The sequence below is a fragment of the Yarrowia lipolytica genome, chromosome 1A (assembly GCF_001761485.1).
Source record: "Yarrowia lipolytica chromosome 1A, complete sequence".
Taxonomy (NCBI): Eukaryota; Fungi; Ascomycota; class Dipodascomycetes; order Dipodascales; genus Yarrowia; species Yarrowia lipolytica.
The window spans coordinates 158,488-185,379 of NC_090770.1; the positions used below are offsets into that span (position 1 = coordinate 158,488).

The 26,892-nt window shown below is 49.5% G+C and overlaps 12 protein-coding genes and 4 non-coding genes across 16 annotated transcripts; 7 read left to right on the forward strand and 9 right to left on the reverse strand.

Annotated features, from left to right (window-relative positions):
• Positions 1 to 76: 76 nt before the first annotated feature.
• On the reverse strand, positions 77 to 1,717 carry YALI1_A01602g (uncharacterized protein; the record flags this gene model as incomplete). The annotated part of the gene is made up of 1 exon (XM_499644.3): positions 77 to 1,717. One exon carries the CDS (start codon positions 1,715 to 1,717, stop codon positions 77 to 79), a length of 1,641 nt encoding a protein of 546 aa, XP_499644.2.
• A 1,667-nt stretch (positions 1,718 to 3,384) lies between these two features.
• Positions 3,385 to 3,745, forward strand: YALI1_A01618g (uncharacterized protein; the record flags this gene model as incomplete). Its single annotated transcript, XM_068281606.1, has 2 exons — positions 3,385 to 3,555; positions 3,599 to 3,745. The coding sequence occupies 2 exons, from the start codon at positions 3,385 to 3,387 to the stop codon at positions 3,743 to 3,745; spliced, it is 318 nt and encodes a 105-aa protein (XP_068137707.1).
• A 612-nt stretch (positions 3,746 to 4,357) lies between these two features.
• Positions 4,358 to 5,584, forward strand: YALI1_A01628g (uncharacterized protein; the record flags this gene model as incomplete). Its single annotated transcript, XM_499645.3, has 1 exon — positions 4,358 to 5,584. The coding sequence occupies one exon, from the start codon at positions 4,358 to 4,360 to the stop codon at positions 5,582 to 5,584; it is 1,227 nt and encodes a 408-aa protein (XP_499645.2).
• A 136-nt stretch (positions 5,585 to 5,720) lies between these two features.
• Positions 5,721 to 5,817, forward strand: YALI1_A01642r. Its single transcript has one exon. It is a non-coding gene; the product is annotated as a tRNA-Leu (tRNA).
• A 1,007-nt stretch (positions 5,818 to 6,824) lies between these two features.
• Positions 6,825 to 6,924, reverse strand: YALI1_A01654r. Its single transcript has one exon. It is a non-coding gene; the product is annotated as a tRNA-Leu (tRNA).
• Positions 6,925 to 8,551: 1,627 nt separating this feature from the next.
• Positions 8,552 to 10,048, forward strand: YALI1_A01670g (uncharacterized protein; the record flags this gene model as incomplete). Its single annotated transcript, XM_499646.3, has 1 exon — positions 8,552 to 10,048. The coding sequence occupies one exon, from the start codon at positions 8,552 to 8,554 to the stop codon at positions 10,046 to 10,048; it is 1,497 nt and encodes a 498-aa protein (XP_499646.3).
• Positions 10,049 to 10,510: 462 nt separating this feature from the next.
• On the forward strand, positions 10,511 to 10,609 carry YALI1_A01689r. The gene has a single exon. It is a non-coding gene; the product is annotated as a tRNA-Leu (tRNA).
• A 1,488-nt stretch (positions 10,610 to 12,097) lies between these two features.
• On the reverse strand, positions 12,098 to 13,291 carry YALI1_A01717g (uncharacterized protein; the record flags this gene model as incomplete). Its single annotated transcript, XM_499647.3, has 1 exon — positions 12,098 to 13,291. One exon carries the CDS (start codon positions 13,289 to 13,291, stop codon positions 12,098 to 12,100), a length of 1,194 nt encoding a protein of 397 aa, XP_499647.2.
• A 1,289-nt stretch (positions 13,292 to 14,580) lies between these two features.
• Positions 14,581 to 14,900, reverse strand: YALI1_A01732g (uncharacterized protein; the record flags this gene model as incomplete). Its single annotated transcript, XM_068281607.1, has 2 exons — positions 14,581 to 14,794; positions 14,842 to 14,900. The coding sequence occupies 2 exons, from the start codon at positions 14,898 to 14,900 to the stop codon at positions 14,581 to 14,583; spliced, it is 273 nt and encodes a 90-aa protein (XP_068137708.1).
• Positions 14,901 to 14,944: 44 nt separating this feature from the next.
• Positions 14,945 to 15,297, reverse strand: YALI1_A01736g (uncharacterized protein; the record flags this gene model as incomplete). Its single annotated transcript, XM_068281608.1, has 2 exons — positions 14,945 to 15,166; positions 15,211 to 15,297. 2 exons carry the CDS (start codon positions 15,295 to 15,297, stop codon positions 14,945 to 14,947), a joined length of 309 nt encoding a protein of 102 aa, XP_068137709.1.
• Positions 15,298 to 15,896: 599 nt separating this feature from the next.
• Positions 15,897 to 18,131, reverse strand: YALI1_A01766g (uncharacterized protein; the record flags this gene model as incomplete). Its single annotated transcript, XM_499648.3, has 1 exon — positions 15,897 to 18,131. One exon carries the CDS (start codon positions 18,129 to 18,131, stop codon positions 15,897 to 15,899), a length of 2,235 nt encoding a protein of 744 aa, XP_499648.1.
• A 486-nt stretch (positions 18,132 to 18,617) lies between these two features.
• On the reverse strand, positions 18,618 to 19,794 carry YALI1_A01777g (uncharacterized protein; the record flags this gene model as incomplete). The annotated part of the gene is made up of 2 exons (XM_499649.3): positions 18,618 to 19,306; positions 19,686 to 19,794. 2 exons carry the CDS (start codon positions 19,792 to 19,794, stop codon positions 18,618 to 18,620), a joined length of 798 nt encoding a protein of 265 aa, XP_499649.3.
• A 306-nt stretch (positions 19,795 to 20,100) lies between these two features.
• On the reverse strand, positions 20,101 to 20,144 carry YALI1_A01786r. The gene has a single exon (XR_011031456.1).
• An 863-nt stretch (positions 20,145 to 21,007) lies between these two features.
• On the forward strand, positions 21,008 to 23,958 carry YALI1_A01794g (uncharacterized protein; the record flags this gene model as incomplete). The annotated part of the gene is made up of 2 exons (XM_499650.2): positions 21,008 to 23,780; positions 23,912 to 23,958. 2 exons carry the CDS (start codon positions 21,008 to 21,010, stop codon positions 23,956 to 23,958), a joined length of 2,820 nt encoding a protein of 939 aa, XP_499650.2.
• A 28-nt stretch (positions 23,959 to 23,986) lies between these two features.
• On the reverse strand, positions 23,987 to 25,287 carry YALI1_A01824g (uncharacterized protein; the record flags this gene model as incomplete). Its single annotated transcript, XM_499651.4, has 2 exons — positions 23,987 to 23,998; positions 24,925 to 25,287. 2 exons carry the CDS (start codon positions 25,285 to 25,287, stop codon positions 23,987 to 23,989), a joined length of 375 nt encoding a protein of 124 aa, XP_499651.2.
• Positions 25,288 to 25,800: 513 nt separating this feature from the next.
• YALI1_A01842g (uncharacterized protein) lies at positions 25,801 to 26,865 on the forward strand (the record flags this gene model as incomplete). Its single annotated transcript, XM_499652.3, has 1 exon — positions 25,801 to 26,865. The coding sequence occupies one exon, from the start codon at positions 25,801 to 25,803 to the stop codon at positions 26,863 to 26,865; it is 1,065 nt and encodes a 354-aa protein (XP_499652.1).
• Positions 26,866 to 26,892: the final 27 nt, after the last annotated feature.

A 26,892-nucleotide genomic window follows, 5' to 3' on the forward strand; every position in this document is an offset into this window, starting at 1 on the left:
GTACTCGATTTTGGTCCATGCTAGTCTTGCTCTACTCCTCGACTTCAGCCTGGTCTGAAACATCTTTCCTCCAAGTCTACGCAAGCGCCGAAAACCCCTTCAAAGTCTCCCCAGCTCCCGTATGATATCCCTCTTCAATCTTCCACTTTTGACCCTCGTCCAACTTCTCCAAAATGGTGCAACTATGCCCGACCACCAGCAAGCCCGGGGGACGCGAGCCAATGGCCTCCACCGCCTCGACGAGATATTGTAGAGTGGTTCTGGTGACTCTCTGGTCATGGCAAGAAGCTCTTTCTATCACAGCACAAGGAGTGGACAGATCCCAGCCGGGAGTGGCAGAAATGGCCTCCATAAGTCGGTCAACTCGATGCAGAGCCATCAGAAAAATGACTGTTCGCGACTTGACAAACTCGGGAATCACAGGCATGGCTCCCTTTCGTCCAGTACCCGTACAGATGAGCACCTGGTCAGCCACATCTCTGTGGGTAGGTGGAATGTTTGCCGCCAGCGGGGCAGATAGAGCCGATGTGATGCCCGGAACAACCTCGGGCTTGTATCCGTGGCCGGCAAAAAAGATGTATTCTTCTCCTCCTCGCCCGTAAATGTACGGATCTCCCTGTTTAAGTCGAACCACCATTTTGCCTTGTTTCAGGCCGTCGAGACCGCGCTCCAGAAGCTCAGTCTGGGCGGCCTCGGCATTTCCGGGGTACTTTTTGGCGATAAACACCTCGGTGGCCCGCGGAATGAGATCCAGAACCGACTCCGGCACCAACTTATCTGCCAAAATCAGATCAGCACTGTTGATGCGCTCCAGAGCAGCGGAAGTGAGATACTGAGCAGATCCCGGCCCAGATCCAATCAATGCAATGTGGGCTTTTGAAGACGAGGAAGAAGAATCAACAACTGCGGGAGCCGAGTCATCTTCCTGGCCGTTTTGCTGACTCTCTTTGGCGTCGGCTTCTTGAGAACTATGATAAGCTCTGTTAAGATCATCAATGGAAACATTGGCGAGCTTTCCCAAAGGGAAATACTCCACCAGCTGGCTCAACCATCGTAGTCGTTGTTTTTTCTTCTGGATGAACGTCTCCGAGTCCTCCACAACAAGCACATTGAGTCGCTTCTGCTCGGCGTCGTCATCCTCCTGGCCAATGTCCTCTGCCTCAAACACATCCTTGAGATCCTCCTCGTAGATTCTCTCTCGCAGCGAACCAATCTTGTTGCAAATCTCGTCCACGTTGGCCGGCAGAGCCGCCACCATTTCTCGTTTGAGACGATTGGCCAGTCGGCAGCCCTTGCCGGAGGTGGTGACTCCAAACTGAAAGTCGCCGTCGGCATACGACGCCAGAAACGTGAAAGAACAGTACTCGGGGTGTCCCGCAACGTTGAGAGGAACCCGTAAAGACAAACACTGTCGATACAATGACCCCAGATCAACCTCCTCATGCTGATGAACCCCAACCACAAGAACCTGATCCACAACTCCAGACACCTCGTCCCGGCCCAGCGACGTCACGTGGCGGAACTGGAAGCTCTCGTCCACGTGCTCGACTTTCCCCGTCTTCACCAGGTCCTTCAGGGCTTCCGGAAGTTGTGTTCCCACATAGATGGGTTGGGCTCCGCACTCCAGAGATCGTTGTGCGCGCGAAAAGGCCAGATTCGACTGTCCTGTGATGATGTGGCGATGTCCGTCGATTTTCTGAGCGGTGAGTAGTTGCATTTTCTTCCCTTTTCTCTCTCGCCGGCTTTTATGTGTCTGTGTGTCTGTGTTTCTGTTGGTGTGTGTTTTATGTCAGTCGTAAATCATTCAGTGTTATATCATTTTTCACGCCCCATTTGGACTGCATGAAATATGCATCTCACTACTCATCATATCACGTGAAATGTGGCGAGTATGCACCTATCCACATAAGCGACGTGAAATATGCAAGCCACTAAACCGTAATTGGGAAATGAATGGCAATCGGGGAAACTTGATTGGCTCGGGATAATCGTGGACCTGAGTCACTCTGTGGCGCAATTTGGGGGGGTTTCAACGCCACTTTTCTCGGTGGAGGCGGAGGCGGACACGGTAGAGCCGGGTCGTCTTCATATCACGTGAGGGAGATGCGAGTATGGGGGTCGTAGTTGCAGCTGAATGTAGGTGGGGTGGATTTAGCGAATTTACTTGGAATGTGCTGTGTAGTACTCGGAACCGACGACAACAGATCGAGAGAAAAGTAAATGCAACGGAAAACTCATCACGTGGACTCTCCAACCCACGTTACTGTGCCTCCAGTCGCCCGCGGTGGCTCCAAATGTGGCTCTAGCTGTGGCTTGACACTAGCATTCAAAATCAGCCACAGAGAAGAGTTTTATGGCTGAAAGTTGGCTGAAAGTTCAGACAACATCAATCCGAGTGGATGATGAAGATGAACGGTGGCTGAGGAGTGTCATTGATTTGCATCGGTTGTCATTGGGCTGATCTGGAGGATGTGTAGTGGAGAGAAGGGTTCTTGTACAGATAAAAAGATGAAAACCTGGGATTGCAATACTTGAACAAGAAGTATTAGCAGTGGCTGTATTGTACGAGTACAGTATGTATCTGTAGTATCTCAGAGCTATCGGCTGAGTCATCAAACAGAAGGAGGGTATGGTCAAGGCATGGATCAAAAAGTCACGTGTAGAGTAAGTGCTGTACAGTATCTACAAGTAGATCAGACGGTTGAAATGGGGACTATAACTCTGGTTATTCATCCAGAAGGACTCTCGTTGATATATTCTTGTCTGATAGTGAATCATTGTACTAGCTCTTTTACTGTAGACAATTGTCCAGCTCAATTGCATGGGTTGAATGAGAGGGATATAACATCACTAGTACAAGTACAAGTGTAGCAAAAGGTTCTGAAATCAACCATTGAGAAAACCCGCTAGATTGGATCGTTTTCAGGTACTTTTTCTTGTAGTTTACGTCTTCCTGGAGAAGTTTGAACGTCTTCTCTTGTCTCTCTTCTCTTGTCTCTGGTTTGTTGAACCTCCCACTACACTTTGAGTAGGTTTGTTGACAATGTAGTTGGCATATTTGATATAAATAAGAAAAAAACCCCCCAAAAAAAAAAAGTGAAATTGTACAGTTCTGGGATTGATAAAACAAACCATTGACAAAACAACCGTGAATAAACATACCATTAGCAAAGATCATTGAACAAACCATGAGAAATGGATTAAAACTCTTTTCAGTGTTCCTAGGACTTGTGCAGCGCCGTTCAAAGCGATTCTCCAAAGCCTGATACCGCCATTTGCTCAGTCTGATCTGATATCTCCTCGATCCTTTTTGCTGCTCCGACTAGCCCCCGAAACGACGCTAACGACGCATCGCATCGCGGCTAGTCTTGGCAGTGGGTGGGGATGGAGAGCGAATTGAGAGGAGACATGGGACGAAAATGTGGTGATATGAGACCCGAAAACCATCATCTGAGGTTCGTATCGTACCATTCATCTCTTCCTTCATGTTTGGAGAAGTCCTTAGAAGCTCTCTATGGCACAGTATGGACTGGAGAGTCTAGTATCGACGTTAAAGTAGACACAAGAACCACCTGAACAGCCATTAAACCCACAGTAGCTCCACAGTAGCTCCCGGAGAGGGCGAACCCCGCAACTAGGATATGCACCAGTACTTTTTTTGACGACTTTGACACATTGGGGATCACGGTGTCATGTCATGTGGCATATCGGTCGCACCTTTGTAGCTTCCATCTCATGTTTGTAGTGCGGTATTGTACTCTCTTGTAGGACGGTACTGGATCTTAATGGGCTCTTACCGTACAGTATGAGCACGAGCGAGCGTGAGTATTAGACCTAGAAAGATTGTCCAATTTGATAATGACGGTGATAATGACGGTGATAATGACGGTGATAATGACGGTGAGAATGACGATGAGAATGACGGTGCTAGTGACGGTGAGAATGACGGATAGTGACGGCGGGTTGCTGATATATAGTCAGATCTCAGAGTCAGACTCTCTTGTCGATCTCGCCGTCGATCCCAATTCGACATGCAAAAGATAATTGCCAAAATGCCCATTTTCCAGACCCCCAAAACACCCCTCCGTCCCCGCCCCCACACATTACTAAGCACCCCACCTTTTCAATAAAGTTGCATTGCAGTAGGGACTATTTAGCAATATGGGGAAATAGTTGAACCGAGTTGTGTACACAACGGAGATACAAAAAGACCGAGAAATCCCACAGACTTGGATCTGTTTGTGTAACTCCAATTGATTTCCCGGACTCGAACTGTTTGTGTAACATCGATTGCAGACTTGTCTTTCAATCCGCCTCTCAACTCATTGGTAATTGCCGCCTTCCATCCACACCAATAATGTCCACCATTGACAACGACTGCGTCATCAGCATCCACAAGCTGATTGACGCCTACTGCTCGGACCCGTCGGTCATTCCCGGGTTTGTGATGAACGTGGTCAACCGCCGGGGCGAGCTGCTGGTCAACTACGCGGCCGGCCAAATGGGACTCGACAACCCCGCGCCCATGACCACCGACTCGGTGTTCTGGCTGGCGTCCTGTTCGAAGCTCATTGGAGCCATTTGTGCCATGCAGCAGGTGGAGAAGGGTCTGATTGGCCTGGACGACTCCGACAAGCTGGAGGAAATCTGCCCCGAACTGAAAGACGTCAAGGTGATCAAAATGGTCGACAAAAAACCCACTCTGGTGGAGAAGAAGAACCGAATCACCCTGAGAATGCTGCTCAGTCACACGGCCGGCTTTTCGTACTCCTTTTTCCACCCCTGGCTCATCAAACTGTTCCCCCATGTCGACGAGCTCGCGGGAGACAAACACGTGCTGGACACCGCTCTGGTTTTCGAGCCCGGCACAGACTGGGGCTACGGAACCAGCATGGACTGGGTCGGCGTGGTAATTGAGCGCCTGCGAGGCAAACCTGTGTCGCAGATTGTCCAGGAAGACATTTTCGAGCCTCTGGGAATCACAGATATCGAAATGAAGCCCACCCAGAGCATGCGAGACCGACTGGTCAACCTGCACCAGAAAGACGCCGAAAACGGAACCATGACCCAGCGAGAACATGTATACTCTTTGGACGCTGAGTTTGAGTCCTTCGGAGCAGGCTACTTTGCAAAGGGTAGCGAGTACGTCAAACTACTGGCCATGCTGCTCAACAACGGAGTGGGGCCCGACACCGGCAAGCAAGTGCTCAGTGAAAAGTCTGTAGACGACATGTTTGCCAACCAGATCCCCCAGTGGCCCAATTACGGCCGACGAGCCACTCCCCCGGGCAAGCCAGAGTACACCAATGCTCTCCCCGAGCTATACCCTCAAGGAAACGCTCCTCAGGGCTGGGGTATTTCGTTCATGTTGACCATTGAGCCCACCGATACCGGCCGCGGACCCAACACTGGCTGGTGGAGTGGAATCATCAACACCTTCTGGTGGGTCGATAGACAAAAGGGGGTTGCGGGCCTAGCCCAGTCCCAGATTCTGCCGTTTGGTGATGAGGATGTCATGGTTCTGTGGAACACCATTGAAGCCATGATTTACAAGAGTCTGGTTGAGGACAAGTCCAAGTTGTAGGCAATGTGGATCTGATATTTGAATGAATGATGTTGATTTTGAAGAAAGGGGTGTCAGAGGAGTAGAAGGGAAAAAATGTATTCAACACCACTCTTTCACCCTCTTATGTGCACAAGCCACCGCTGCATTCACGTGCGGCAACCTGGCCGAGTGGTCTAAGGCGCCAGGTTCAGGTGACTGAATCAATATCCTGGTCTCTTCGGAGGCGAGAGTTCGAATCTTCTCGGTTGTCAAGCTAGGTCTCGAGTTTCTCGAGCTCTTTTTTTTTTTTTTTTTGTTGAGCCATTTGCTCGTCTACTGCTGGCATATGTCAGGCTCTTGTCTGTCATGTCTCCAACCAGATCAGAGCTTGCAGGAAAACAGATTTGAAGAACAGATATAACAACTGGTACGTTCAGTACTGTACCGATGGATTTGTTTGTATCAAAAAACCTGTAGAATCAGTTCTTCCGTCTGATCCAGTTATAGTGGCGACCAAAGTGTAGTCTGGTTCATACTCCAGAGACATCGATTTTCGATCAACCCTGACTAACCCTGACTTGATAGACAACTACATTTCAGAAACCAGGGCCTGCAAACAAGTTGAACCTGGAATTCGGTTTCGGATTGGAAATCTGGCTTTCGCTCTGGTTTTTTTTTCGGTTTTTTAGACCAGTACAAGACCAAATAATTGTGCTTCTACAAGTATATATTTGTCCTTAACCAATCAGAAAGACGACAGTTCTTAGATTCTACGGCTTCGTTTACCCTGCTTGTGGTCATTCTTCGAGAAGGATGATTGTCACTTATGGTATGGTAGTGAAGCGGAAGAGTTATATATATTGACACTGTAATACCATGATACCAATGAACGATGCGATACCAAAGAACGACACCATGACACCAAAGAACGACATCATGACACCAAAGAACGACACCAAGAATTAAAAGCATTAGAATCAACAGCCGCTTCATAAAACAATGACTCGCAATGTACTCGTCACTTGTCTACACACACGACGGCTCAGGACTTGTCTATTGAAATTTCAAGACATTTTTTTCAAATTTTTTTCCATTTCAAATTAAAGTTTCAAATAAACATTTTATAAAAAAGATCTGCACTATATATACAGTATAGATGCACGCACGGTCTACCAAATCTACCAAAAAAAGATGGACAAAAAGTTCTGTTTCCAAAAGGGAAAAGCGAATAATGGAACAAAGGACTGCGGCAAAGAGAGAATATAAAATTGCAAAAAAATGATATCCGTGAGATTCGAACTCACGCCTCCGAAGAGACCAGGAAATTCGTTAAGGTATTAGCCTTAACCTGGCGCCTTAGACCGCTCGGCCAGGATACCAATAGTGATTTCAAAAAAGTTCAAATCATTGTGAGCGTGAAAAGGTGTTAAAATACGGCGAAAAAATGAATCATTAGAACAAAAAACGGCGAAAACACGAAGAGATTGAAATACAATGGTCAATATACTATTTCCTCGTTCAGCTCCCCACTTACCTGGCCTCACTGTCTTTTTCGGTTCCATCCTGGGCTTCTACCTGCTCCTGTTCTCCAAAAGCTCGAGGTACTCGGAAGATCAAGGGTGAATACAAGCTGATGGCAAATCTACAGGACCATGACGACAATGACAACGACGACTACTATATTGAATCTCAGAGTCTGTGAAGAAACAATCATACATCGAAAAACAATCATACACATCGAAAACAATCATACATCGAAACAAGTATGAGTGATAAAACTACAAGTACTGTACTAGTACGAGTACGAGTACGGGTACAGTATGATAAAGTGCTATGCTCGTATGTACGTGTAATATACTTTTCCTACCTCAGATCATCATCTACCTGACCGATGGAGTCCCCAAACAAACTAATGTCTCAGCGGAGCGTACATTTTGGGGTGGCGATCGTCACTTGCGACCAACTGCAATAAGAAGGGCGATCCCTGAAATGAAACTGAATTGCCACCAAGTGATTTACGGTTCGGCATGTTCAAGAGAGCCTTGGAAGGTGAACAGATCGGCCGTCACAGCCCCTCAATCATTGTGTCCGGGTGTCCAAGACAGAACGGGGAGGCGACAGAACGGCGAGACTACCGACAGACTGGTCCTGTTCGGCACATCCTTCCCGTACAGTAAAGAGGTATCTACAACACATCTCCAAACTAAGAGCTAGGGTTTTCGGATCCGCACTAAACCCAAGCGGAGAGAGAATAGCCATTGGGTTGGCGGAGAGCAACAGCCATTGGGTTGGCGGAGAGCAACAGCCATTGGGTTGGGAAAGTAACAGCCCCGCGAAGAGCAACATTGATTAGCGTCGATTGTGAGCCTTACCTGCGACGCTGAGGTCGGTTTGGATCGAGACCATCAATCCGCCAGCATACGGGCCGTGCGAACCAGTCGACAGGAGCCCTACAGGTGAGAAATGGGCGGGGGGAACAATTTTGAGCTTCGCAGAGACAAACTCTCCCCCCATTGGTTTTTTTTGCGGCTGAACCTTTTTATCCCCCCGGTGTGCTTCCATTTTCGAACTCCGATGCAGAATCGGACATCGTATTGTGAACCCTCGGAGTCTCAAAGTTATCAGGGCCTTGGTTATGTCTGCTCGGAGACTGTGATCAGTGACATCGAGATGCGGTTGTAAAGAAAGACGCAGCTGCTGATAGGAGAGCGAATAGAGAGAGCGAAGAGCAGTGAACACGGCACGATGGCGTAGCCACTTGCTATTTAGCAGGAGTGAAGGAGACATTGGACAAAAGGAATCAATAGCGGAAGATTAGAATTCCGTTGTTGCAGAAAAACCTCGTACTTGTATCATCTACCGATGAATGTCTGGTAACAGCAGGGAGAGCTCCGAGGCACGAGTCGGAGGCTAATCTTTCTAGGTTCCAAGCAAAAGCCGCTAAAGATCAGCTCCTATCGGGATAGATAGATAAAGAGGGGCCATGGCCGTTTTCCCGGTGACCAAATGTCCGTCATCATCTCCTATCAGGGAACCCACTTGGATCTTCCTTACGCACCAGCAGAAGAGTCCCATGATGATGATGATGATGATGGTGATGATCATGGGTCACCCAGCAGTAACACCACAGGGCTAGATGCTCTTTCCAAGACAACAATCTCCCTTTCCCGGTCCGACTCGCCTCTACCTTCGTTTGAACAAGTGATGCACGAACAGAGATCACTCATGGTGGATTTTACACCCATTGTCACCGTGAAGTACACGAAGAGCATGCGGGTCAAAAAGATGACCGCAGCTCTTGTTCGTCACATGATCGTGTCGGAGACTAGGACTCAAACAAACGAGACTCTGGTCCAATGGGATCTCTTTTCGGGTCGATGCAAGCCTGTGGAAGGGCCCATTTCTGAAATCGCCAGTCCTGTATCTATCCAGACTTCCACCCACAAGTACCCACTTCACTGCACTCTTCCAGCTGGGCTTCATGAAACTGCTTCCCACAACTCCAGCAAGCTGTGGTACACTCTGGAGACCCAGGTGAGCTGCCAAAAGCGGTTACATTCAAACTGCGGCCTCTTTGACTATTGCCAGGAGATTGTCATAGCTCGAGACAGACAGATGAACGACCAGGCTCTTCTCCCCGTCAATGTGTCGACTCCTTGGCTCAAAAAGCTCAGATTTGTTGTTTCTTACCCCCAGAAAGTCATTGTTTTGAATGAAGATACCGAGATCCCCGTCAAGATCACCACTACACTGTTTGAGAAGCCCATTCGGCTCAACACCGTCAACATCTCCGTGACCCAAACCTGCAATTCAAACGCCAACGATGCGCAGAAAACTAGACTCCTCACCGTGAATTCCAACCGATACACGGATTCAGACGAGCTGGAGCACGACGAAATAGAACTCCAGCAAGCCAGGGAAGAAGGCTTCGACGTGAAGAAAAACTTTTTCGATTCCATCCATAGAGGCAATCTTCTCATCCCCGGAGCCGAGGAGACAGAGCTGGATTATACGCTGAAGTTGAATGTCCGGATCATCGACAAATTATCCGCATCAACCTCTCGCACTCACCCTCTTCACATAGTGCACAAGATACACGTGTCGCTGCGCTTCTCACAACTGGATATGACTGACCAGCCCAATCAGAAGACCCGAAGGTACGTGGACCTGTCTCTGTCTGCCCCTTTGGTGTTCTCCAGAACGCGGAGATCGCAGCCAGTGGACGCTTGTTTGAACCTCGTGCCGTTCGAGTATGAAGACTTTTTGCTGTGCGAGTACCCCCGGTTAAAGAATACAAACATGGTCTTCAAAAACGACTACGCAAACGACTCTGCTCCTCTCTACGAGTCTCTCCCACCCCCAGTTTACGAAGCGATCGACTCAAAATGGGAATTCAAGGCGGATACCAGAGGAACGACTGGATGTATGACTCCAGGTGGATGTGTGGACCAAAGTGGAATGCGAAACACGACAGGTTGGTGGTTTCGACGAACCATGTATTAGCAGATTATGCAAATGGCGATAAAGGACTTGCCAACGGTTCTAGCACTTGTCGAGAGACGTCTAAAGTGTAGAGAGCTGACGTCATGATCGTTTAATGGATCCAGACTCCAGCATTGAAGTCATGACACCCTTTCAGGGCCTCTAAGGGCTCTGTCAAGAAGCAGAAGTTTCCGTCCGTGAAATCAAGCGAGTGTTGGGCCAATGAGGTGGAATGTCTATCGTGACAGCTATATTTGAAGTCCAACTAAAACTTTTCGCTCCAGCAGGAAAACAGCAAGGAGTCTTATGATACTAACAGAACCAGTATTTACAGCGACAATACATATATAATTGCAATACAATACATTTACCCTTTTGTACACGCTCAGAACATGGCATCCAGGTTCGAGTCAATTGCATACTAAGAGATGTACTTGTAGGACTGGTCATATATACTAGGAACCGCCCTGTACGAAAAACACAGGCAACCTGGCCGAGCGGTCTAAGGCGCCAGGTTAAGGCAATACCTTGACAAATATCCTGGTCTCTTCGGAGGCGAGAGTTCGAATCTCTCGGTTGTCATTGCTACTGAGGTAGTTCTTTTTGCTTCTGGCAGACGACACTGTTATCGTCTCCAGGTGAGCTACAGTGCGTTTTTAGATGTAGTGGCATGTCTGTACAGTATCGGAGTAATACCATCTTCAGTCGTTGAGTACTGTTTCACTATTAGCATTGAAGTCAATGGTGAGATACTCGTAGCAGGTTGCAGAAGTAGATCTTTCAGTCCCCAAGTTCCGGTGATAGGAGACAGACGACACTACTGTCAAACCCGCTGAAGACTTGACTTCGACATGGAAAATGTCACAGATTCCAAACAGAAGTGAGATCTCATAGACTGATAACCATTCATGCTTCGGTCCCTCCTTATCTATGTTGGCGAGTCTTATCTGCATTATCTAGGCATTAACCGCGCTTATCAGCATATTCGAGGCATGATTGCGCGAGAGTCAATAACGATCCGTGGAGGTGAGTAGAAACTCAAGAGAACCCCCTAGAGTTGGTTGCAAAGTGACTTGTAGTTGGACTGTTCCATTAGCGAGACTCATTGTGAACTCCTCTGCCACGGAAAAACTTGTATGAGTACACCATATAGAACAGTCTTAGGACATGAGTGCCTCCCCATCACCATGTCCACACTCAAAAAACAACATTGACACCGGGCTACTTGTACAACGACTGACTCGGAGGTTCACTCTGAAGAGATCATGTTTGGAAAGATTGACAATCTGACTGACAGCTGGTCAGCCTGGTCTTCTTTCTAGCTTGGATTGAAGACTGTCTTGCTCATTCTCCAATGAACCAGGTTCTATCTAACATGATTGCCGCTTCACGACAGTCCTCTTAAGAGACGACAGCCATTTCCAAACTTCTTCAAGGGAGCCAACGACAAGTATGTACTCAAATCCCATCAGATGCGTCAGGGAAACGCTATCAATGTTGTATTCGGATGTCTGTGTACCATCGACGCCGCCAACCACTGCTCTCTTCTCCTTGTCAGTAGGAGGCAACATGACTCCTTTGTTCCCGGCCAGTTGACCTCGGAAAAACACTGTCCATGGCCATTGTAGGGTTTGCAAGGCTGTACCTCGTCTTCGTTCTCATTCTACTACAGTTCCCTCAAACCACGTCCCATCTGACAAAGACACAATGAACTACACCTGTGTCGCTACGGTTTTTGTTATACTACTTTCTGCTTGCCACTTTGACCCTTGATCCTGTGGTTATAGAAGGGCAGATGGTGGCAGTGAGAGACTGACCATCAAGTGACAGTAGTATGTAATGTAATAAATGTGGTATACATACATTAATTGTTTAAATCGAATGCAAACGAGAGTAGCCTACCAGGACATCTGGTTGGTACTTGTTCTTATTCCAGAGTACCCTACCAGGACATCTGGTTGGTACCAGCGACATCTGGACGGAACTTGTTCTTGAGTACCCTACCCGTGACATTGGGCCGGTACTTGTTATTATTCCAGAGTACCCACCAGCGACATCTGGTCCTAGTTCTTATTCCAGAGTATCCTCAATCACCTCCAGCTCCGTGGGGCTGTAGATCTTGTCACTGACACCCCAGATCTGAGCAATATTGTCTTCCGACACCGATCCCAAACACCACTCCATCTCGGGGTTGTAAGCAAATGCAGATACGGGAGCGGTGTGACCTCCATGCATAAAAAACAGCTCGGGCGACGCGTCTTCAGCATCGTCCTGCGACTGCTCACAGCCAATGGTGTTCATGTTCCAGATGATCACTCGTCGGTCCTGTCCTCCAGTGGCGAGGTACTGTCCATGGAAAGGATCAAACTCGATGCCTGTCACGGCGCCATTGTGACCAGACAGAGAATGCAGCCGGTAGCCGGTATTTCGAATGTCGTAGAGGTTGACGGTGGACTCGGACGAACCAGCAGCAAAGAGATACTCGGAATGAGGAGAGAAAGCCAGACAGTTGTAAGGAGTGGGCTTGTCACCCGAGGGCGGTCGGGTCAGTGTACCGCCGGCTGTTTCGGGGGCTCGAGTGTCGTACAGAGCAATGAATCCTTCTTCCAGAGCAGCTCCAATAATGTAGGGGAAGGTCTTGTGGCACTCAACATCATTGACGGAGGAGGTGGTGATGTTCCAGGTCGATTTCTTGGACTCCAGGTTCCACAAAATCACTTTTCCATCCTCGCCGCCGGAAACCAATGCCTCGGGGTCTCCAGCACCTCCTCTTCCTACAGACCACGCCAGACCAAAGGCGTTGGTTGTGTGCTCCTTTAGAGTAACAGGTGTCTCATCGACGCTGCCGGTGATAGATCTGACGAAGATGGTGCCCTCACCGTTGATAGATGCCATCAAATCCCCACAGCTCTTGATCTTGTTGGGTTCTCCGTCATGGGACCACTCCTTGACTGTCTTGAATCGCAGATCAGCAGGCCGTCCATTGGGTCCGAGTTTGCCCAGGTCGCCCAAGTCGAGCGGAATCGTGCTCTCCATCAGCACAATCTTCTCCTTTTCCTCCTTGTCCTGCGAAAAGGTGCCCGCCAGCGCCTGGTGAACCCCCATGCCCGCGGCCTCATCCTCTCTGTAACCACACCAATCGAAGGTCAGAGACGGCCACGTCATGGTGGTTTCGGAAACAAACGAGTACATGTACGGACAGTTCCTCTTCCAGGTCTCGTACTCGGCCCCAATGTCCGGGGTCTCTTTTTCGGGGGAAGCCATTGTGAATTGAGTGATGTTGGTGATTTTAGCCACGCGCAGCAACTAATATATCTACATCAACGCGTTTTTAAGGTTAGGAGGAGAGTTGAGAGGGCGTGTGTTCGATTTGCGGTGGTGTTGTTGGAGTGAAATTATTCTAGAAAATGTCCAAAATTGGATTTCAGAGAAACTTTTCAATTTATCAGGTATTTTTGAGTACAATTAAACAAAAAAAAACCCACTTATCTCCCCAATAGTCGCTTTTTGAAGCGACCCTTTACCCACCCCCAGCGTCGTATAATTATCCCGATTGGGAAGGGCGGCCGTAGTGGTGGCAACCTGGAGAGGGACGTTTCTGCCTGACATAATTGGCTGAAGAAGAGTACGATGAACGTTGTGCGACTTGTATTTTCTAGAATAAAACATAATCAAACAAAATCACGTTTCTCAGGTTTCGAGAGAGCGCCATACGCACTTACTATGGCGATTCCACGAGTGGCCACCCCACTGGCCGAACCGTAATATGGAAAATAAATATTTCACGTAAAAAAAAAACGCGTAAAGTGTAAGCGACGTGTTGGCTGCATGGTTCACGACAGAAAACAAAGCAGTTAGTTCAAACCGTCGCGTGCCATTATTTATACAGCTCTCTGTGCTCTCTCTGTGCTCTGTGGGCTCTGCTCTCTGTGCTCTGTGTTCTCTGAGCACTCTGTCCGGGAAACGGTAGCAATAGACAGACAGAGACTCGCGCCCGACCAGGAAGATGACGTTGCAAAATGGGTTATACAGAGAGTGAGAGCGGGTGGCCTCCCGAACATGAAGACGTGGCCGACTTGCAAGTGGGTTGCTCTCATGGCTATGGTCCCATCGGAAAAAGATGAATCAGCAGGTTCCTCAAGCGCGCCATGGTGTTCTCAAGTCGGGTGTGGAGGCGGTACGAATGGACGACAAACGGTCGGTTCTATACCCACATTGGACGCGAAAAGTTCGCCAGTATCGCCTACTATGACGTTTGGAACATGGACCAGATGGGCAACGGTGGAGAGTGACTGTCATGCTGAACAGACAATGTTTCAGAGGACACCGAAAGCCGGAAAGTGGAATACCGTGGTTGAGGCGGTTTCTGCCGGAGGAAAACCATCCCACCACTGGTCACCTTCAGAGGGTGCGATCCAGACAAGAGCACTCGACAGCTCCGTCAGGGGTGGCATGTGACCGTGCAAAAGAAGGCTTGATTGATTGACAACTGAAATTTTCGACGTGAATAGCGACCGTCGATGAAGCTGTCCTCACGGCTCCCGAGGATGAGTCTACCTTGATCTCGGATGATTCTCTGGACGATTCATTGAGTTTCCCGACATCTGTGGGCAAGAAAAACCCGTTCTCTGCCAGCCCCGGAGCCCAGAAAGCCTGGGAGGAGCTTTGTGCTTCAAGGAGGACCTCTGATATCGAGCTTCGTGAGTACCTGTGGGAATGTATTCTAAGCCGACTTTTACAGAGTCAGGGCTTGAAAAATCAAGAGCACTTCATGTAGTCTTGATGAAGGGGTCCTAAAGACTAGACGGACGGACGAGGAGAGTGAAAGTGAGGTTGAGGTGGCACCGCATGACAATCTCCTCTTCGCAGTCATCTGATAGATCTTCCCCGCCCCAGCTCCGGCGGCCAACGACTTCCCTAGGCGACGCGGGAGATCTTATGCTGCTTCCACCGAAACTTTCGAGGCTGGGCTAGTGCCAGGAGCCGATACGAGTACCCTTGTCCAGAAACGCCCGAGAGGAAGATCTCGAAAACAGTGAGCTGTTCAGATGTCGATAGGCCGAGAAAGAGAGGACGTCCGCCGAAGAATACGCTACCCGAGGCTCCACCACACTCTACTTGTGTACCAGTCGTCGAGACCTTGGGTAATGTGTCTCGTTGCAGTGGTCAATGACTTCTAGGACTCCAACTAGCACATTAGGTGGGAACGCTTGTGCAATGTGGTGTGTGACCTGGGTGGATATACTTGATAGTAGTTGTGTAATAATCATTGTGATTTGAACCAACTACTTTATGAACATCCATACTTTCCTTCATAATACAAATCAGGACAAGCCTTGTCAACCAGATAACTGAAAGACCTTTGCGTGAAGACCTGTACAAGTGTACTAGTAGCTGTTTGTGCTTAAGGACAACGGTTGGTGCTCAGCTGAGATCTTGGGTCATTTCTGATGCTGAGTAAGAGATGTCTTTCACGTATGAATCTGTGGAGTCAAGACTTGTTCATGGATAATCAACCAATGGTGTTTTTCGCCTTACAAGCGGATACTGAGAGAAGTACAGAGTGCGATACTTTAGATAGATGTACATACTGTAGTACATACAGTACTGTATCTTTCTCGTCCACCTCTACAAGTTCAACATGTTGTATAAACGGTCGTCTGGCGTAACCCGGAGACTCTTGCCTTCACCATCATTAAACACCCATTTGTCGGCGAACTCGCAGTTCATTATAAATTAATAAAATTACACTAACTAATTTCTATACAGTCGTCTCCTTGAAGTCTCCATCGTTCCTCCGTCGTTTCTCCATGTTCCTCCGCAGGTTCGTCAAGACCTAGCCTTGGTTCCCATACATTCAAATATCCCACTAAACACCAACTCGGTAAACTCGTTGTCGCTGCATTCTGAACTGAATGACCTCCGATCTCTCCAGAGCATGAAGCGTTCGGTCAAGAGCCTCCTGGCTATGGTTTCGAGTGTTGACAAACTCGGTAACCAGACGAGAATAACTCGTCGACCAGCCCATGGGCAGACGTCGTCGCAGCTCCTGGTCGATCTGTGTCACCTCCTCCATGATGGTATCCTTTCCAGACGTTCCCTGGGTAACGGCATCCATTGTAGATGCATTAAACAGTCGAATGGCCTCCTCCACATGGGCAGCGCTGGCCACAGGCTGAAGCTCCAGCTTGGCAAGGGCCTCTGTGATTCGAACAATAGCTTCTAGCTGTCGAACGGTGATGGGAATCGACGACTTTCTGCCCATCTGACGCTCGGCAGCCGCAACTTGTCTTCTGAGCTCGACAAAGTGGCCAGACAGACGCTCCGATGCTTCGTCTGACAGAACGGGAGCCACCTTCTGTCGACAGTACGAAATGTATCGTTTAAGCAGATCCAGAGGAATCTCTCCCTCCTCTTCCGTCTTGTTTCCGGTCTCGTGGATGGCCATGACGTGCTTGGCGATGGTGGCGTCTCTGGAGGCATTGTGGTCATCCTTGATGAGGAAAATCATATCGAAACGCGACAAAATGGTGGTCTGGAAGTCAATGTTTTCGCCCGGCGATTTCATGTCGTCGTATCGGCCGAAAATGGGGTTGGCCGCCGCCAGAACGGCTGTTCGAGAGTTGAGAACGGTGGTGATACCGGCCTTGGCAATGGAGATGGTCTGCTGCTCCATGGCCTCATGGATAGCAACTCGATCGTCATCCCGCATCTTGTCAAACTCATCAATACAGACTACTCCTCCATCAGCAAGCACCATGGCTCCTCCTTCGAGGTAAAACTCCCGAGACCCCGACTCTCGCTGCACACTGGCAGTCAGACCGGCAGCGGAAGAACCCTTACCGGAGGTGTAGATGGCGATAGGAGACACCTTCTCGACAAACTTGAGCAGCTGCGACTTGGCAGTACCGGGGTCACCCAGCAGCAAGACGTTAATATCTCCTCTGAGTCGCATTCCATCTGGAAGTAGCTTCTTGGAGCCACCTACCAGAAGGCATGCAATGGCCTTCTTGACGTCTGTGTTTCCGTAAATGGACGGAGCAATGGAGCCTGTGATCTTTTCGTAGAGATCGGGCTCTTTACTGAGGGTAATCATCATCTGCTCTTCGGCTTCTGAAAAGATAACCTCTCTAGAAGGGTTGAGTCCATCGGCAACAGGAGCGTTGTTAGAATCAAGACCAGTCATTCCCACTAGTCGAATGTAGGGACTCTTGATGGCCACGGCACCCTTGACTCCAGCCTTGTTGTTGTTCTTTCCCTTTTGCGCCGAGTAAATGGCATAGACGCCGATGGCCATGATTCGAGTGCCGGGAACCACCCGGTTGGCGAGATAGCCATCGGCGCAAATGATCACGTGACGGGGCATTTCTCCCACGGGCACCATTTCTGGCGCCTCCTGCATCTTGAGCACCTGCTGGTCGACAAACTCGCTCTTTTCGTGCAGGATCTTGTAGGGGTCCAGGGGACAGTTTTTGGCTTCTCCATTGGGGTTGGGGGGTCCCTGGCAGGCTCGAGGAATGTTGAGAGAGGCGAATCCGGGAGTCACTTCGATTTTGATCTGGTCTTTGCAGTGTGAGCAAATGAGAGTGACCGTCTTGACCTTGTTGCTGACGCTGCCACTTCCGATGATGATTCCGGGCACTCGAACCAGTCGGGAAACATGTGTCGATCCGAGATCTCGAATCTGGGTGATGGAGGCGTCCGATCTGAGCGTCACCTGGACGTAGGGGACCTTGGCAATGGCGTCGGGCCCCTCTTTTCGTAGTCGCTCGTCTGCCTCATCCATATAAGGGTTGATTAGTCGTCTTGCCACGTTGGCAGCAGCCAGCTGGAACAGATTGAGCATTCCGGTGGGGTCGTCCGCCAGCCGTTGACCCAGATCTCCATCGTACGCTCGGACATGAGCAATGTCCACTTCTATGGTCAGAATGCCGCCCAGAATGTTGTCTTGCAGCTGGTCTCGGTAGATGAAATTGCCGTCAATGTAGAACTCGCGGATGAAGTCGGCGTACTTGCGGGTGAGTCCGACGTTGGTGTCCTCGACCCGGTCGTCGTCGCCGGGCAGCACTTGTGTGGAATACACTCTTCCTGTATCGAAGGACATTGCGGATCTTGTGTGGCGGGGGGTGTGGTGAGGTGTTGATGAGAGTTCTTTTCGCACTGGGAGGAAGTGTGCACACGCGTTCGTTACTATTCCTATTCGGGACAAGTAGAAAGTTTACTGAAAAAGAATACACGATCGAACACCACACCATACAACCGGGCAACGGGTGAATGAAACGATTGGAGTCGGTAATTGTGACCTCCGAGAGCTTGGAAATTCACAAATATCTCAAAATTTCCGTCATATTCCGTCTATCGTCGCACAATCGCCCCGTCAAACCCCGCCACGGTTACCCCCTAGCAACGCGTAATAAAGTTGCCAAATTAATTAAAGGGTGAGAGCCCGCGTCTCGCGGTTAGGGCTGCAATGTTTGGGAGTGGCTGTTTTGGTCGGGGCCGCTTGAAACATGCAAACGCTGTATAAGATGGATTTCTGCTTACTAACATTCATCATTCTATTAATACAAATAAATACATTACCGTACAATCACTTGTCGTCCTTTTTGTCGTCCTTGTCGTCCTTGTCTTCCTTGTCGTCCTCGCCCTCAGACTCCTCTCCAACCTCATCATCCACAACCTCCATCTCCTCATCGGAGGCCTCCTCGAGATCCTCGTCCTCTCCGTCGCCGTCACCGTCGCCGTCGCCCTCGGCCTCCGCTTCACCCTCAGCCTCAATGTCTTCCTTGGCGTCAGCCTCAGTCTCTCCCTCGACCTCCTCCTCAACCTCCTCTTCCTCTTCTCCCGCTCCATATTCCTCCTCATCGTCTTCAAGGTCGGCGTCGGGCTGCTCAGGAGGGAACTCCTCGCCCTGCTCGCCCTCATTGTCCCACACAATGTTGAATCGAGTCACCCGGGGCTTCTCAGCAAGAATGTTTCGCACCACATGGTCCACCTGCACCTTTGGAGGGGGGTTGAGGCGCAGCTCCTCGCTGTCGTACTCGTTGTTGACGTAGTATCCGACTCGTACAAACTCGCGGTCGTTGTAAGAACACGACAGAATGATGACGGTGACAGAAACCAGCTCGGACGCGGGAATCAGGTCAACTGTGGGTGGGTCGGCCGTGAAGACGAACTTGTTGACTCCAACGGGAACCGGGCCCACCAGAAGCGAGTCGAGTTCCTGGTCGTGTTCGAAAGATGTGGACGAACCAACGTATGTGAGTTTCCATTCGAGGTCTGTGTTAGTAAGAGATATTGGGACATTCGTAAACCGAAGCCCTTGAGGACCCAGTTGATGAACCAGGAATAGTAATCCATCTCAACCCCATCAACTGATGGACAATTGCTGATTAGCTCAATCAACATTGGTGGATGCTCAACCAACACTTGGATAGATGCTGAGATGGAGACACTCCATGAACCCCTATGACAGCCTCATCCACCAGCCTACAACTCCCGATCAATGCACCTAAAAAAGAACCAATCAACAACTTGACATCAATCCAACGTCAATTAGATTGGAATAGTCTCTGCCACTGGCTCTCCATGTGTCTCTCCATGTGGCCCTCCATGTGGCCATCGCACTGCCTACCACCGCTCTCCCCGGTCTACTCACCATGCTTCAAAGGCTCGAGACACTCAAAGGTGATCTGGAACTCGTAGGGGCTGCCGAACGGCGCAGGGTTGTTGAGAACGTCAATGTTGAGTAACGAAACGATAGACATTGTGATTGTGACGGATGTGTCTCGTGTGTGTGTAGTAGGAAGAAAAGATTGTACAGGCAAGCGTAAGACGCGTCACTTTTAATTTAGCAAACTTTAAGACAAGTGAACCGCGTGAGTGCAAGAATTGACGGTGAGAGTACGAGCGAGTACGAGCGCACAAGTACCGTAATTGTAGATTGCGTGCTAGGAATGACTGAAAAACAAATGTCTGATGATCCGCCCCTTCGTTCGAAACAAAAAATCGTGATCGTAAATATCTTCCATAACATATACCACTTGGTTGCGATCCCACCGCCATACCCACGGCAACTGGATCTCTGCTGGATTGCTCCACTGAAGTTTCCCAGTTAATCTTAGAACGGAAATCTCAAAGCCGATTACTCAGACCGAGACGCCCATCAACCGCAGAATTCGGAAAGGACAACCAAATGGCCAAGTGCAGAGCCCAAGACTCGAACGCACAACAAGAAGACGATTTACCACTCCGACAAAATGCCATTACAGCTAAGTTTAAAAAGCGTTGGGACTACACACCCAGCCAATCAAGTCACGTGTTGCCCAACTTCAAGTGCGATTTTAACCACCTTTCGACGCAATTTTCAAGAATATAAATCGGTTATTGGGTAAAACCATATGTGATAGTTGCAATCATGCTATAAAATGCTGGAAATTCTGAAAACTGACAGCCGTATCGTTGATTCGAAAATCGGGCGTTTCCAGACTCTTTCTTTTCGGTGCTGGGGACGAACCAGAGGTCGGATGTGACAGAAAAAAGTACCAATCGACTCGTAGAAGCATGTAAAATTATCTCATCTCAATATCGTTTGTTTATAACCTCTCAAATACAGAATATCGCGACCTCTGATGTCACCATACAGTACAATACATCGCGTATATAGCGTATATAGACTATTGGACAACGACCCCCCCCCCAATGTTTCAACCCGCAAGAGTCCTTGTTGAGACGGCATTTGTGGTCATAATTGTGCCAAAAATCAGCCCGTGTCTCTTGGCACGGCCCCTTCCTCGAGCCGCGCCAAGAACACGTTTTTCGCCCTCTCAAAACGGCACTATTCTCGGACTCGTAGTAGTCGGACGCAACCTCACGGCCAACTCTAAATGCCACACTCTATAAAGCTCGGCATGCCGGGCTACTGTGAAACATGCATAACATAGGTGTCACCATTATCGACTATCACACTCGCAGTCCGAAATGTCGTGGCCGGTGTCTGCGCCGCAAAGCGTCAAACTGCTGGCGCCCGACGACGAGTGCATAGCCATTGAGGCGTCGCGATCCGGCTTTTTCCTCATAGCCCTCACCCACTCCTCCATCTACATCTACCAGCTCAACCCACTGTTTCCAGTGGCGGTCCACTCCCGCAGCGCATCGAGCCTGGACACGTACGGCGTCAACCGCAAGATCATCACCAAACGCGACGGCTCCCACGTGGGCGTCATCACGTCCGGCGGCCACGTGATTCTCTACTCGCTGTCGATTCTTCCGTATCTGGAGCCAGGCAACATCACCTTTGAAAGCAGCGGTACCAAGCCCGTGCTGTACCCGGGACCCGGAGAGAGCGTGGGCGTGCAGGGCGTCCGGATTGAGGTCCGAACAAGCATCCGGGTCGACTCGTTCTGCGAGAATGCCGTTGTTCTGGAGGACGAAATCGTACTCTTCACAAGAGACCCCCCAGCAGTGCAGATGCTGCCACTGGACTCATTACAACCGACCAGTGTGGTGCTCCGCAAGCTGCCATGGCTGCGGGACGACAATGGAAAGGTCGATTACCCCGTTCACATTGACTACTCGCGTCCCATGGACATGTACTGCTGGGTGGGAGAGTCTGGACGGGGCTACGTGGTAGTCTCCAAAGAGAACAGAGATGACGACGACGACGGAAGAGAGTGTGATGTGACTCCGAAAGATACATCGCCAAACGGCAACGAACTTACTAATGAGCCGGAGGTTGATGAACCCGACGCTGCAACTTCTGACCCCACCAACATTGAACTGAAACCACTGACTGTGACAACCACACCCAAACCGACAAGCCCACCAATAACGGGATACTGTTTCCACAAATCAAAGATCAAGGCAACGATAAGCGCCGTCAACTCGCGCTTCTCGGTCATCGCTCTCGGCGCCACTGACGGATCCATTGTTCTCTACACAGTTCGAGACTACCAAGGAAATTGTCTTCGAGTCACAAGAATGGTCCACCCAGACACACCGGCTGGCATCACGTGTCTCACATGGAACCCTGAGGGAACCTGTCTTTTTGCAGGCTACGAAAACGGATGGAGTCTGTTCTCGGTGTATGGAATGCTTCTGTCGCACTCCTTCCAGGGCTTAGATACAGATGACGAGAAGGAAGTGTGGCTACGAGGTATCAAATCGGCAGCCTGGTCCGGTGCTGGAGATGGTTTATTTCTTGTGCCACTCATTTCAACCCCCGAAACGCCCCAGCTTTACTGCTTGGATATGGCTAAGTTTTCTCTGTTTGAAAACTTTACCCAGGACAATCTCAAGGGACCAGTGTTGTTCCGAAACAACAAACTGGCCATTTATAGAGGCCACCACCAACCCGGGTTTGCTGCCATCTCACGTGACTCGATCCTGTGGCAGTTCATTTGCATGCCTGCGTCCTACACGGCCTCAAACTGGCCCATTCGCATGATTGCTTGCTGCAGTCGCCACGAGTACTTTGCTGTGGCCGGAGCACGAGGCCTGTGTCATTATTCCATCAATTCTGGACGTTGGAAAATGTTTGCCGAGGAGTACATGGACAATGAATTTGTTGTCAAGGGAGGAATGATCTGGTACAAGCACTTTTTGATCTGCGGCGTGTACAGTTTTACCACGGGAGGGTATGAGATCCGAGTCTACTCCCGTGATCTCGACTTGCATGCTTCCAAGGTGGTTCTAGTACAAGAAGTGCCTACTCAGATAATCCATATGAGTGTTGCAGGTGCCTTCCTGTACGTCTACACCCTTGACAACTGTCTCTATGAGTTCACTATCAAGGCCACAGGTGTCAATGGACTTGTACTTGTGTTTCAGAAGATGTTGTCGTTCACAGAGATCATTAAATCTCCCAACAGGGTGCGTGCAATCACCAAATACTCCAAGGACGAGTTTCTGGTGCTGGTGGACGGTACTTTGGTACTGTTCAGTCCGTCGGAGATCAGCTCTGACTCGTCACAGGCAGTTGGCTTTTCGAAGCGTACTCTGCATCACCATATTGAGTACTTTCTGGTCGAATCCTCTTCTTCTGAACCTCAATTTGAAAACACAATCTGGGCCTTTGACGGCAGCAACGTCTTGTTATGGCTCAATCCTCATGAAATTGAACCGTGCAAGATTGATGTGGAGAACTACCCGTTAATGCCCCTTGTTTCCAAGGGCATCATGCTCGGTATTTACTCGGATCTACTCTCTACACGGTCTTGTTCGTTCCCCATTTTTCGCTTTGCGTTTGGAACAGACATCTTCCTCTCTGATCTTCTCAACTTTCTCATCAGCCGAGGCGACTACACCAAGGCTGTTGAGCTAGCTGGACAGTACAGACAGCTGGACTACTTCAACCACTGTCTGGAGATTCTGCTGCATACTAACGTGGTTAATGGAGATGGTAAGAAGGACGGCAAGGGTAAGGCTGCGGAGTCCACTGAGACATCTACAGACTTGATTGTCAAGCTGTGCAGGTCATTCCCCGGATACCTGGATATCTTTGCCAATTGCGCGCGGAAAATGGAGGCGTCGTATTGGCCCACATTGTTCAACTCGACAGGGTCTCCTCGGTCTCTTTTCCAGCAGAGTATGGAGCAGGGACGACTCCAGACGGCCTCTAAGTATCTTCCCATTTTGCATTCCGAGGAAGATGAGGAGGCGTTTTCGGATACCATAGACCTGATGCAACAGGCCAAGGAGCAAGGGGAATGGGGATTATGTGGAAGTCTGTGTGACTTTTTGGTAGGAATTGATCGTGAGTATGAGTGGAGAAAGAAAAAGTCTTGACAAATATGGCTCTTCAGGTTTACTGTTTGATGTCTAATCGAGGATACATGTTGCCAGCTGCCGAAACTAGACATCCTCTCGGCACCGTTACTAACCCAGCTACAAACAAATCTCTTAATCGAGTTTTGGACAAGGTCCAACTATAATAGTGTATCATTTCAATATATAATGTGTTTAAGCACGGTTCTGAGTTAGTATACGAAAGAGGTGGTGGAAGATGTTGGAATGTCAGGAGTCTCATCTGTGAGAATTGGGACAGTTGCTGCTGGTTTGGAAAAGCGTAGACGAAGTAAGAAAGAAGTAAGAAAGGTGACCAGGATATGGGACGTTCCTGGGATGATGTCAGGCTGAAAGTGGTCATCAAATGAGCAGTTGAGGGTGCCCTATAACCAGATCGTGTATTGATGCCAGTTTACAGAGCTGCGTTCCATGAGGCGTCACGACAGAGCTCAGGGCTCTGCACCAACTACTCCAGCACAACCCTTTGTCTTAGGGCCCAACAGCAGAACACGAAGTAACAGCTTGCTGCTAAAAATGTCACATAGCATGATGCTACAACACCCAAAAACACCACATCCTATGGCGCACCACACGACCAATCTCCACACGACCAATCTCCACTCGACCAATCTCAAACACCCTTCATTTCCTTCTGTATCGAATTGTGTTGTTTCATCGTTAGGTCGTACGCTGTCAAATCTTCAGTATCATTCTCAGTCATCTTCTTCTTCCCAAGGGTATCACCTTGTCGTTGTGTAGCTCCACTTCAAACTTGCTGATAGGAATAATCTGACTTCTTTCAATATGCCACAACCAACCATGGTCGGATTGGCCAGAATGATCAACCAACCGTTATTGGCCGCAGTGAGAGTTTCCGTCGTTGTTCCATTGTCATCCTGATCTGCAATTGACTTCATCTTCAGCTAGTGCCATAATCGAATAGAGTCAATGGCATGTGTCGTTTCAGGGTCGTTGAGGGTCGTGTAATGAATGCCTTCTCGTTTGTCTGTCCTCGATTGGGGTCGTGTCACGCTTGTCGCTCTCTTCATGGTCACACTCTCAACATTAAGTTGTCCATCAGCCAGTTGAAAGCCGCTTCTAATGATACTCACCTTCAGGAACTTGTCCACAAAGTTAGAGGGCTGGTGTCGTCCCTGGATGTCGTCCTCCTCAGGGAAGTACTTGAGGAACTGGGCCTGCTGCTTCCAGAAGTTGATGCACTCCTGGTACTCCATGTGGCCCTTGGCGTACAGCACGTTCTGGATGGACAGGTCGTCGACAAATCGGTGTCGCTCAAACTCCTGTCGAATCTTGGTTCGGATGGTGGGGATGGAGAACTGGACCTCGTACAAATCGGCAAAGGTGGGGGCACCTCGCAGGAACTGTCGGTACAGAGCCAGGGTTCGCTTCTGGAGCTCCTGCTTGGATCCCGAAAACTTGACGGTCTCGGCAAAGGCGGTAGCGATGATGGCCATTGTGTGTGGTGTTCTTTTTTTCAGAGGTCCGTTCCGGATGCTGTGTAGCGTAAATAATGCTCTGCAGTATAGTAATAACAATTTGGGCCCAGTGATTGGCCGGATTCGAACTTTAATGCGCCGGACTGGGAAGACGTGTTTGTAGTGTGAGAAACGTGTGAATGGGGGAAAAAAAGTGGAATTATTTCTTTGGTAATTTGGTTTAGGCCGGATTTGAAGACATTTGCACTTTTCCGATTCCCGATCGACAAAGTATTCGCTCTTCTGCAGTCTCCATTCCAGACGATTAATCATCCCTAACCGCATCAACATCCTTTCCTCCCAACTAGAACCAACTGAAAAATACAGTTTAGTGAGATCGAACCAGACTCTCAACAAATATCACCACCATAACTGAGTTTCCTCACTAATCTCAACTAAAAAACCTCATCGAAATCACGTTCGCTAATGCACCCCGTGCATGTTTACCCCAGATTATCACAACCAAGACAACACCTCCACCGTATCGCCAACATGACCGACTCCCTCTCGCTCGGATACTACCAACTGTTCCACAAGTACGCCGTTCTCGGAGACAAAAGATGGCACTATCTCGACATTCCACCCACCAGTCCGAGCCCCGCTCTTCTTGGATCCGGAAAGACCCTGATGCTGTGCCACGGCTTCCCCGATAGCTGGTATGGATGGCGAAAACAGATTCCCATACTGCGCAACCTTGGCTACAGACTCCTAGTACCTTCCCAAATGGGATACACCCGGTCCGAAGCTCCCCTATACCCCACACCTGAACCCAACGAAAAGGGCGAGTATCCCGAGCTCGGTCTTGAGGATGGAACCGACGCATTGAAGGACCTGTACTGCTACACTGGCAAGTTCTACGCCCAGTGCATGGACGAGCTGCTGACCCAGCTGGGTATTCCCACGGTTACCATCATTGGACACGACTATGGTGCCTATCTGGGTCCCAAGCTGTACCTATACTTTCCGCACCGGGTCGAGGCCATTGCCACGTCTTGCTGGCACTACGTTCCTGCTCTGAAGAAGTTTTTTGCCATCCCCGACTTTATCAAGCTGGCTCCCTCATTGTCCTACCAGGCATATCTTATCGGAGATGCTTCCAAGGACTTTGCTACCCGAGAGGGCAGTGAGCCGTTTCTGCGACAAGTTTTTGGCGGCGAGGGGTGGGGCGGCTCAGACTCCTCTGTCCATATGACTGAGCCCGAGTTCCAGAACTACATGACCGAGTTTGCCACTGGTGGTCGCTTTCTGAGCTACATGGTGTCCACCTACAAGGCTCGTCGACTGACGTTTGAGATCGAAAAGCAGGACTTTTTGGACAAGGGCCGAACGCCCGAGAGCATGCAAGTTGATGTTCCGTATCTCCATGTCGGTGCTGAGCAGGACATGGCCTTCCGGCCTCCGATGATCAAGAATCTGCGAAAATACGTCAAGCCGGGAAGGTTGGACGAGGTATGGATCGACGCTAGTCATTGGCTCATGTTCGAGAAGGCTGACGAATTTAACCACGAGCTGGTCAAGTGGTTGGACAAGATTCATGGTTCCCAGTCGAAGTTGTAAAGCGATGGCCCTTGAGCAGACCAAGAT